We start from the raw sequence: 11430 nt of genomic DNA on the forward strand, positions 1-11430 counted from the left end.
CAGTCCTGATCCTGAAAGGAAGCTTACAAAACACTTCCCAGAGACAAGCCTATGAACTCCACTTCATCACCTCCTGGATACTAAAAATCATGGACTAAATATAGACATTGGATTTATGACACATTATACCCTGCCTGACATCTGACTCCCCAGGTATCTCTCCACTTTCATCCTCCTTCTCTCTCCTTCCCCCGCCCCCCCCCCCCCAACGCCTGTCTCTCACTCATTGACTCCTCAATCTACATTTTCACTGACTACCTGTCTTGTATGCATACCAGCCCAGCCACTGGCTTCTTTACTTTTCATTCCATCCAGGAAGAGCACACACCAACTGCTGAAACTTCCTCAGCCTGACGAAGGGTTTTTGAACCCAAAAGCTTGCTTAATAACTATTTTCCAACTATTTGGGTTGGTCTAATAAAAGATATCAGATTCACCCAAGGAACCTTGTCTGGTATTTCACAGAGCATCCTGATATACATGATTAACACAGGGACAGTGGATGATAGCACTATCTCTGGGATTCCAGTCACTTCCTTTGAGGCATTCTTCTCTGCAGTCCTGTGTAGCCTCTGGGAACACTAAATGGTGGTTTTCCCTTCACTAGAGCTGAGGTATACCTGAGACAAGGCTACTTGCCTTCTGTCCCTTTCTATCAATCTCTGCAAGGGGCTTTGCTTCTGCTTTCCCTGAACTGGGTCTTCTACCCAGTGCTGAGAATATTGCGGCGCTACAGCTAGTGACAGATAATGGTCCTCATTTCCTGCTCAGCTCATTGTGGCTTTTCCCTGTTGTGGTTTTCAACTGTGATGTAGAATGACTTCTTTCCGTGTGGTACAAAGGGAGTTCTTCACTGTAGGACTGGGTCTGCCTTTTGGTTCACTGACAACTCTCTGCTGGAGTCAGTCTCTACCTACTCATATGTCAACCATTTCTGTCTGAGGGACCTTTTCTTATCCCTGCCTCACTCTTTCCATCTCCCATCTTTCTGTTCCAGTTCACTTTTTCACATATGACCGGGAGTTCATCACTCAGTATTGTCAGATGTCTGCACTTTTGGAGCTCGAGTCACTTCTCTCACAGCAGAGCCTTAGGGAGGCCTTCTCAGACTCCGAACTAACCACTGCTAAACAGAGGCATCAGCAGGTTCAGGACTACATACAGGTATGTGGAGGAAAAGAGCACTGGGAATGAGGTGGGCTGCCCTGCCCATGTCCTCTTACCTGAGTGCCCAGATTACCCACTTTGAACAGGTGTGTCCTGGTCTGGATCTCCCTCTGCCAGCTGCTGCATAGCTCCACTCAACTCTAATGTGCTGCACTCAGATAGCATCACCCAGTTCCTTTGACCATGCAGTCATGAGGTCCAGGACCTATGACAGAATCTGGAACTCTGCCCAGCTACTCCTGCTCTTCTGTAGCAATTGCATTAGCAGTGCTAACAGGAGAGCTCCTCATCCTGTATGCAAGCCAGCCTGAATCTTCCACTTGCTTCTCAGAGCTGAGAGACCTGCCTTGTTGGGGCAGGCTCTGGAAGTGCATTCTGAGTCTGGTCATGCAAAGCAGTGCAATGCCCCCTATCTTCTGGGTTTCCCATCTCTGAAACAGGCAGCTCACATAAAGGTTTGGGGCTTTACAGAGCCCACTGGCCATTCAAGGCTGTGTGTTTACAGGGAGTAGGACACCAACCTGGGAGTTAGGAAACCAGGTTCAGTCTCTAACTTTCCTTCTCCAGAGAAACTTGAGCAGTGGCCTGAGGAGACTGATCCTCCTTTACAAAGTGCTTTGTGATCTCCCAATGAAAATGTCTCTAAAGTCACCATGTGTTTTTATTTAGTGAGGATGCTTAGGATTGAGAGCTGGCACTGTGATGGTATGGAAAAGCCTTCCGTTGGATGATGCTCTTGGCCTCAGTACCCCAGTACACAGACTGCTCTGCGCAGAGGAAGCATAACCTCATCTGGGATGGGGGAAACCAGTATTTCTTTATTATATTGTTTATTTAGAAGGGAATGGTTCATTGTGTTTCTCCCTGGCAGCAAATGGAGGAAATCTGGCGTGAGATGCGCTGGATTATGGATGCCCTGCAACATGCACGGTACAAACAGCCATCCTGTGGTGTGCCCCTCACCTGGTTCCTCCATGAATCCACCAGTGCAATGAAGGAGAAAACCCAATCCACCTCCTCCCACCTGGATTACCTCCCCTCACCTACCCCCTCTCCAGAAACCAGCCGCAAGCTCAATTCCGGTAAGGGGCCCTGGTGCTTTATGAAGCTTCCTGGCAGGCAGGAACATAGAACCTGTTTGTGTGTATCATATAATTATAGAAAACAGAGTTGGAAGGGACCTCAGGAGGCCATCTGACCCATTCCTGAGTACCTAGGCAAGATCAACTGAACCTACTATACATCTGAGGATGTTGTGGTAATGCCCTCTGGCCAAGTCTACATGAAACACTGACCATGCAGTAGCCCAATACTACAGTGCAGTAGCGTTGCATGACAGAAACAGTGATGCAACGCTACTGCGCAGTCTTCTGGGGCTGCTGCATAGTCAGCATTGCAAAAAAGCTGTTCATCGGCATGATATAGTACAGTCCACTGTAAACAAGTACTAAATGACCTTTGCAGTAACAACTGCGCAGTCAGCATCTCATGTAGATGCAGCCTCTGACTGGTAGCTTTCCAAGTCCAGTGGATCTGGCATTATGGGGGTCTTCCTCAAAACCTGCCACCTTGTCTGGGAGGGCTTGTTACCCAGATACCCATTTGGTACTGAAATTAGGGTTAGGAGTAGAAAAGTGACTCTGGTTATGTCTTCAGTGCAGTAACTGTTCTGGCCATCTCTGGGTGTGTGGTCAGTGCAGCCACTGATGGGGCTGAAATGTGGCAGGCAGATTCAAGGTAGCTATAAACTGACCAGCCTCAGTGCTGCTGGCCACATAGATAGACACCACAAAGCTCAGCATGGCTAATAGAAGCAGGGTTGACGGGCTGGTCATACCTCCCAAGTTCCATTTTACCACAGTGACTTGGTTATCAGTGTCCACACTAGCTTGTGTATGTCCACACTGCACTATGGTTACAAAAGTGACTACAGAGTCTACCTGCCCTCTGTAACAGCTGTACCTAATTGTTCCATTTGTTCTGTTATTACTTTACTTTCCCTAGAGGTCTCATTCAGTGTTCATAACTCCATTATTATAGGTCAGAGCTGTCCATATGCCATGCAAGCCACAGGCCCCACTTCCTGCACTGTGCTGGCACGCCAGGTCCCCCATGGCTTCACAGTCTCCCTCGGCCCCACAGGCTGCGCTGTCCCCAGGGAGAGGGGCAGGCAGTAGAAGCTGGAGGAGGGAGAGCGAGCTTGGAGACCCTGTAGGAGAGCGATGGGGGAAGAAAAGTCCAGTGAGCTCAGGAGTCACAAGTGAACCCTTAGGGGCCACTGGTTGGACAGCCCTATTATAGGCTATTGGCATGCATATAAAAAGACAGATCATGCCACAAGCAGCTGGTCCTTTAAGTAGCTTTTCAAGGGGTCCCATTGTTCAAGTGCCTCAGTTTGCATATCCTAGTGCAGATGTTTCTAACCGATGGCACTGGAGACTCCACCTAGAATCTGAAATCTGTCTTCAGGCCTCACAGATCATAGCAAAGAGCAAGGGTCTTGGAGTAAGGAATTGGGGTAGTGCAGGGCAGTGATTGTGGACTCCTTCCAGGTCTAGGTCACTGACCCAAAAGTTAAGTTTCTACCGTCTGGGAAGGGTCTTGTGGCACAGAATTAATTGGCAAATCTCTGTCCCATTCTTTTTAGGGAGAGGTGGGGACATCCCAAGTACTCACCTGGCCACAGAATGTAACAACAATGTTAATGAAGCAGGAGGGAGACTAGAATCCAGATCTTGCTGCTGTGGCTCTGTGGTTTTTTAGCTCCTTAACAGTAGAATGAAGCCAAAACCTGTGTTTTTCTGACTCAGCTGATAGGCATCTAAAAGCCAGCTGGCAGCAGATGTGTGCAAAGCCATAGATAGCAGAGCAGGGGCCATTAAATGCTTGCTAAGTAGGCACTATCCAACTGAGCAGCATCAGGAAGAAGGCAGGGTTGGAGCTTGAAAACCCTGAAACATTTGTCTGGGGCATTTGCTAGCTAAGAAGTCCAGGAGGCTGGTGGAGTGTTCAGTGGGGAAGCATGTGTTTCCTCTGCTCTTGTGCTGTATGAGCTAATCCTCTGTCAGCTGCACAGTCCACTAGAAAATTGACCTGGAGCTGGGAAAAAAGTAAAGTGGGAGATCGCAGAGGGGTGGATCCCCATGGCAAATGGCTTCTTCTCCCTGCTTAATCCTCTGCTTTTAGTGGCTCCAACTTTAATTTTGGTCTTCCAGAGGCTGTCAGCGGTAAATGGCATGAAAACCAGAAGTTGGAAGCCCCAGAGGATATAGATGCTTCTTAAGACTCACATGTTTCTCCATCCATGATCTGATAAGCCAGACATTGAATGACCCCAGTTAGAGGCATGACTATGTAGGTCCTTAGGAGGGGTATGATTCTCTCTGGCTTTTGTTGCCTGGGCCCAGAACCATGCTCTTCCCATTCCATTCATCTTGAGCACTGGCTCAGGAATGGTGACACTTGTCTTCCCTTTCACTCCCTGCAGATTCCCATGGGCTCTCAGATGAGGAGGGTTCCTCGGAGGTGTTCCTGGCAACAGACAGCGACTATGATTCTAGCAGGGCCCAAAGCCCCAAGGAGCTGGATCTGGTTTATTCATCCTCGGGGCCTGATTGTTGTGGCAGGAAAATCACCCGGACCTTGAGGGACAGTGCCCCTGACGTCCTGCAGACCCATGAACTCAAGACCCCACCTCTGCCTCCTGAGGAGCCCCGCCCACCCCCAGAGCTGTATGACAGTGACTTTGTCCTGCCCAGCCGGCAGATTGAACTCCTGCGCATCACAGAGAAGCGTCAGGCTTACTGTGTCCGCACCAGCAGCCTGGACTTCCCCAAGCCGCTCTTCCAGGTGGCCCGGAAGTCCTGTCCTGGCTCTGTCGACAGCTCCCCAACAGAAACCAGGACAGCGGCCCACTGTGGCCTGCTCAGACTGGGGACTGGCTCATCTTTCAGCCCGGAGCATGGCCAAGCCATCGAGAACTCTGAGCCCGTCTTCCGGACACGCTCAGCTGAGTGGACTCGCACCTTCCAAGAGACCCTGGAGCCAGGATGCTTGACAAACCGGGGGAAGAAGCCAGACTCGATCACCTTACGAGTCTGCCCTCAGTACGAAACCGGACTCTCCAAAGAAACCAGCATCAAGGTATCACAGACAGTGATGAGGCAGCTGGAAAGGCCACTCTGAACAGCAACAACAGAGCCCAGCTTTGGCCATATAAGTATTGCTCATAGAAGGGTAGGGGATGAGCACTCAGTGAGGGAAGGCATGTAACCTAAGCACAAGAAGACTGCCTCTGTCCCTACATCCCACTGACACTTGCCCACCAGAGGTCTTTCTCTTGAGCATTTCCTGACGTAACTTCTACCCTTGGTTTCACTCCACTTTAGCTACCCTCGGTGGGATCTGTAATACAGAGGGGCTACTAAGTCCAACCCACTACTGCAAGCACATCCAAGTGATGCGACTCTTACAACAGTGGCAACTTGGCATCCACTGTGGCTGTGCCAGCCCTCCACCCCTACCCACACCATTGCTGCTGTCAGTGGGGCTGTTCCATGGATGGTAGGAAATTTGAGGAGCAAAATCTGGCATAACAAAGGCTTGAGCCTTTTCACCCAAGCCAGATGCCTCGCTGGTAGCTGTAGTCCCTGTGCTGGTTGCTAAAGAAGCCCTGTGTCCAGGGAGGTCACTTATCTGGTCACATTTCTTCCCTCCCTTCTGTTCACTATGGCTTCATGACTCTGGACCTCTCACACAGACTGCTCACTCCTTGCCTGTTTACTATGGATTTGTCTTAAACATGGTGGAAATCCAATCCAGTCTTCTCCTAGGTCACCATTCCTCCCTCAGTCCACAGCCTCTTCCACAACCCATCCCAGGTCAGTGTTGAGAAGGAGGCCCTCTGATTCTAATGTTTCCTATATCCCTGCCTCCCATTCCTCAGCCACAGGCACCAGGAGGCTGTCTCACAGGGTCCTATCTCTGGGAGAAAGGAAGAGCATTATCGCATCACTGTAACCACAGCTTCTTCCCTGTGTCTGACTCCAGTATCAACCTATCCTTCCTGTCCCGATTTCCCACTTGCCTGCTCAGTCTGTTCAGCTTGACTTTGCCTTTCTCAGCCCTCCCTCCCAAATCTGATGTGGAAAGGAAACTGTATACCACCACTTGCACTGGTTCTTTTCTGGCTTTGCCTTGTTCCTCCTTTCAAGACACAGAGCCATTACTAAGAAACATACTTCCACTCTTTGTGTCTCAGTGCAGCCCAGGAACTGCCTCTGGAACTCCAGAGAAAGAACAATGTTCATCACCATCACCTACAGGTTTTTACTGCTGATGAATTCTGGTCATCAGATTCTCCTTACCTCATAGGAAGGTTACCAGCAGAGGCAAACCTGACACTTCACATTTATTTTCCATTTGAACAGTTACCATAGAAATCTATGGTAATAGAGTAAAGTCCTTGGGTTCCTAGGAAGGCATCCATGTGGCTTTGGGTGTCAGGCATGCCTGCTTTAAAGCATTGTATGGCATTCTTACTGAAGGAAGCCAAGTTCAAAGCAGACATCTTTAGTTGGCATAAATCAGCTTAACGCCTCTGGTTTGATGGTGCTGTAGTAGTTGTCCAAGGGTCTGGACTACACTGACTGGGATTGTAGCATGGTACTCTGTGAGTCTTTGTCCCCATGCATGTGCCAAAACACAATAGCTTTTCTCCAGATCACAGTGGGACTGGTAGTTGCTAGCTGGAGTGTCCTGATGCTGCAAACACGTGCCTCATTACCTTTATGACCACAAAGGGCTACTCACAGCAATAGTTAAGCAGGCACGTAAGTGTTCGCATGATCAGGCCTTAGGCTGCTCTGTGACCCTTTCTAACCTGCTTTTACTTGCAAAGGATCTGCCCGGGTTGCATTGATTTATTCCTGTTGGTGTGTATGCTTTCCCTGTTTTCTCATTCCTAGCTCATCACCTGTTTCTCTGTCCCTATCTTTATACAGTTACACATCACCAACAAGACATCAGCGGGGGAGGTGGTGAAGCTGGTGGTGCTTGAGATGAATGACATCTCTAGGAACATGCTGGGCAACGCAGATGCCTTTTGCTATGGTGAAGAGCAGCTGGACCACTTTGGACTGGTGTTCGTGTCAGACGACGCTGAGCAGTGGCTACCTGATGACTTCTTGCCCATTTCACTCCAAAACGCCTGGCTTGGGGGGCGGTTCTACGTCCGAATCAAAGAGACATCCCCTCTTTTGTTCCAGTATGGGCCAGCAACCACAGTATGAGAGGAGGAGAGTGGACCAGGGGAAACTTGAGGAACCTCAACTTCCATTGAGCAAACAGCTCATTTCCAATGCTTCCTTCCTACCCAGACACCCTCCCATCAGACGTCCACAGTGTGGAATAGGATCGTACTGGGCTGTGTGTTATTTGTTTGTGTATTTTTTTTTAACCAAAGACACATCAAAACTCGTTTTTTATGACTGCAAGAGATGAGGGTGGAGCACAGGAGACTTCAGAGTCTTGGGAATTGGTAGCTGGAATGAAATTTTTGAAAGTAAATACTTGTGGGGCGGGGGAAGAGTGAGTGGGAAAAATCACACACAAGAAGAAGCAGCAATACATAACTTTTTTTTTAATCTCCAAGTTTGAGAAAGCCACAGAGATTTCCAGGTGGTGTCAGTAGTGTCAGCGAGGAAAGGGGAGAGCTTGCAAAGACCTTGTAGAGAAGGTTGTTTTGTTAACTGTCCTTGTTTCACTGTACCTGGAGAAACACAATATTGCACATCGTTCTTGGAACAAAATGATTTTTTTTTCTTTAAAAGAATAGTGCAAGAGACACTGGAGCTGTGAGAGTGCCGGACATACTTTTTACTTGTTTTAAAGGCAAAAGGAAACTACACACCACACAAACACCTACACGCACACACACAAACGTTGATGTTGCCACCACAGGTTTGCTACAGGGCAACACGTACACCGCTCTTCAGTTTCCTTTCCTTTCTTGATTGCTGTTTTGTTCTGGTGATTGTGATTGGCCTCTCTTGTATGTCCAATAGCATGATGTTTTGTTAACGACTAGGTCTCTTGTTAACTAAGGTTATTTTTTGAACTCCTGTGGTCCATAGTAAAGATGGCTGTGCTGCTGCAAATGTATCAAGTTTTTCCTTCTCATGGCCTGAAGCTTAGCGTGCTTTTCCTTATCCTCTATCACTGGGATGAAATTTTGAATTTAACGTCTGGGTACCTCACTGCCAATTCACCAGACTTAAAGAGACACTGTCAACTTAGTTGAGGTGAACATTTATAAAAAGTGTGCATGTGCGTGCATGCGTGCATGTGTGGGGCAACAAGATGCGAACAGAAATCTCTCTCTGGTTTTGGAATTAAACCACCTTCTGCATCATTGGAAACCCAAACAGTGTGTTGCTAGGCATACAAATCAGAGAATGAAGACGGAGTAATCATACTGTGAAGCTTGTCTCACGTCAGGTGAGGAGGAAAAGGATAAAAAGTAATTTCAATGTTAAAACTTTGCTTGGAGTAATCAAAGGGGGAATTGCTGACAGAATAAGGACTTCACACACTCAAGAAAGGTTTTTATGTTGACAGTGTCCCTTTACTAGCTGTCTGTCTTTCCATGCCTCTCTCTATAACTAGGGTAGGGTTCAGTCTCATAACACACGTATGTCTCTGGTCAGGCACAAAGATACACTCGCAGTGCAGGGTGGGAGCCTTAATGGAACCAGCTCTTTTGTTTTCCAATGTTTTTTCCCTTTGTAACAGAACAACAGATTTCAACATTCTCCTGAAACAAAATTCTGAATAAAACCTTGTTTTAGGTCAAGGGAAGGGTTTTGTTTTGATATAATTGTAATGTTTTGTTCCAATTCCAAGCTTTTAAATATTATATTATATTATATTATATTATATTATATTATATTATATTATATTATATTATATTATATTATATTATATTATATTATATTATATTATAACAAAGCGTTCTAATAAGGACTGTTCCAACTTTTCTGGAATGCAACATGAGAATTTTCTGCTTCAAAATGACTTACTTTTTTTTTTTTAATATTTCACTATAACTGTCTATCTACTATAATGTAATGAGGCATAATGTAAATGTGTGCAAACAGTGAACATATAAAAAGTGGAATTAAAAGTCATTTTGAAGGAAAAAAATTGTGATGTTCCCTTCTAGAAAGGGTGAGGCAGAGAATCCACATTGGAACGCTCTACTTCATTCAAAAAAAAAAATCCAAATTGGCCCTTTTCCCCAGAATGCTTTGCTTTCAGTGAATTGGCCCTTCCTGATGGAAAGCCATTGCACTGGGGCATGTTTGGCTCCACCTTAGTGTACTTGTCTCTCAGGCTTACTGTAAGGATTGATTGGCTGAGGTTTTCAAAGCGCTTTGGGATCTCTGCTGGGAGGAGGAAAGTGATAATGAGGATGGTTCTCAATAATTTAAACCAGTTGTCTCAGCTGGAGACTATTTTATGTCCATTTTCATTGTTGCAGCACCCAGATGCTATGGGAACAGGCTCCACACAGACCTGTGTAAATAAATACACAGTTCCTGCCACCCCCATGACATATCCGACTGCTTTAGTCCCAGAGGCGCCTGCACAAAAGGAAGTAGCACATAACAAGTCGCTGCTCCCCCAGAGCGAGATGTGTCGGCCCCAGGATCTCCCAGCAGCCTGGAGCTCAAGCATTGCTGTCTAAAAGCAGGCGCCACATGATGTGTTGATGTGGGCAGAGGAGGGGCAGGGGCCGGCGCTGTCATCAGCTGGAGGATTAACAGCATCCGCCCCAATAGGTTTCCTCGTACACCGTGCTAACAACACTGGTGACAGCAGCTTGGCAAAGTGGCTTTCTTGATGGGCACCAGCCTGGCACTTGCTGAAGTCACATTCTGTGCCAACTTCAGTGTGTTCACCAAGGTACAGGAGATGCAAACAGGAACAGAGATCACATAGCCCTGACCTTTGACGGAGCCAAGTGCAAGGAAAGGTGTGAATGCTATATTTTGCTTTGATAGTATTTTTTCCCTCATTGGTTAAGTCAAGAGCTAGAAGCTAGGAAGGGCTTTCTGGGGCCTGTGTCTGCACATACATGCACACATGTACCACATGCATGCACATGCATATGTACAAACACACGTATGCACACGTGTCTCTCTCACCCGCCCATCTTCTCCCCTTCCCAGTGTATAACCCCTCTGCTTCTGGCCTCACTCTCTGCCTTTCTGTCTTGTGGACAGAAGCCCCTTTCCAATGTAGCTGGGTTAACAATGGACTGGAGCAAGACCAAATGCCAGGCAGGATGAAAATGGCTCCAACCCCTTGTACCCACCAATGAGGAGAAGGCTGTGTGGATGCATTTATGCCCTGGGGTCAGACATCAGCCCTGCTGGGAAGTACTTATACGCTAAAAGAGCATTCTGGATCCCCTTTTGCCTCTCATTCCCCAAACTCAGCATGGTATCTGCAGGAAAGAAGGGCTTAGCTGTGCCAGGCTAGGGCACTTGCATAGCCAGCTAGAGTGGGCCTCCTGACAAGGATAGCCTGGAAGCTCAGATGCATGACTCCTGAGAGGTGACCACTAAGATCTCCACCCTGCGGATAACAGAACTGAGCAAGGCTTCTCTGTGGGGACCCAGGAGCTGTGTATGGCAAGATGCTGAAATCAGTCGGGGACCTTACTGTGCAGACAACCACCCTCTCCTGCTGATGTTAAACCAGCAACAGCTAAATGGGAACTGTTTTTGTTATCTCTGACTCTAAGATATCTCAGTGATGTTTCCTGTGAGTTGGGAAGGCAGAGACCTGGTTGCCAACAGCTAGGACCTTAGCATTACCACTTGCCAGCTGTAATAATTAAAATCCATTTCACAGCATGCTCCCTGGATGGAGGGCAGTGCTCAGGGGCAGCTCTGCAAGGGATATGCAGGCTTGTTTCCTCAGCACTTGAGACCTGCAGACTGCAGAGCTAGTGGCACTTAGTCAATGATGTATTGGCTCTTTGTTCACACCTCCTCGATCAGTAACAAGGTTCAATAGCAGGTCACTGTACTGACTCATCGTGTCATGGGGTCCAGCTATGCCAGCTTTTGGAACAGGCTCCCAATAGCCAAGACTTCCTTCTTAGCCCTTCTGCCTAGACGTAGGCTCAGAGAGGGTGTGAGTGTGTATATCACCTGGTGTGAGCTGGTCAGGGCAATGATTCCATATGGATTTACA

At 47.6% G+C, this 11430-nt stretch overlaps 1 protein-coding gene across 12 annotated transcripts in view; it reads left to right on the top strand.

The window, feature by feature from the left end:
• Positions 1-9019, top strand: part of LOC102558012 (ankyrin repeat and fibronectin type-III domain-containing protein 1) — a 607309-nt gene extending 598290 nt beyond the window's left edge. For all 12 annotated transcript variants that reach the window (XM_019493066.2, XM_019493065.2, XM_059716938.1 and 9 more), the window contains 4 exons: positions 998-1164; positions 2039-2249; positions 4655-5310; positions 7170-9019. In XM_019493066.2, the coding sequence (XP_019348611.1) occupies positions 998-1164; positions 2039-2249; positions 4655-5310; positions 7170-7457 (1322 nt within the window). In that variant the 3' untranslated portion in view covers positions 7458-9019. The remainder of the gene's footprint in view (positions 1-997; positions 1165-2038; positions 2250-4654; positions 5311-7169) is intronic.
• The last annotated feature ends 2411 nt before the right edge of the window (positions 9020-11430 follow it).

The sequence above is a fragment of the Alligator mississippiensis genome, chromosome 13 (assembly GCF_030867095.1).
Source record: "Alligator mississippiensis isolate rAllMis1 chromosome 13, rAllMis1, whole genome shotgun sequence".
NCBI lineage: Eukaryota > Metazoa > Chordata > Crocodylia > Alligatoridae > Alligator > Alligator mississippiensis.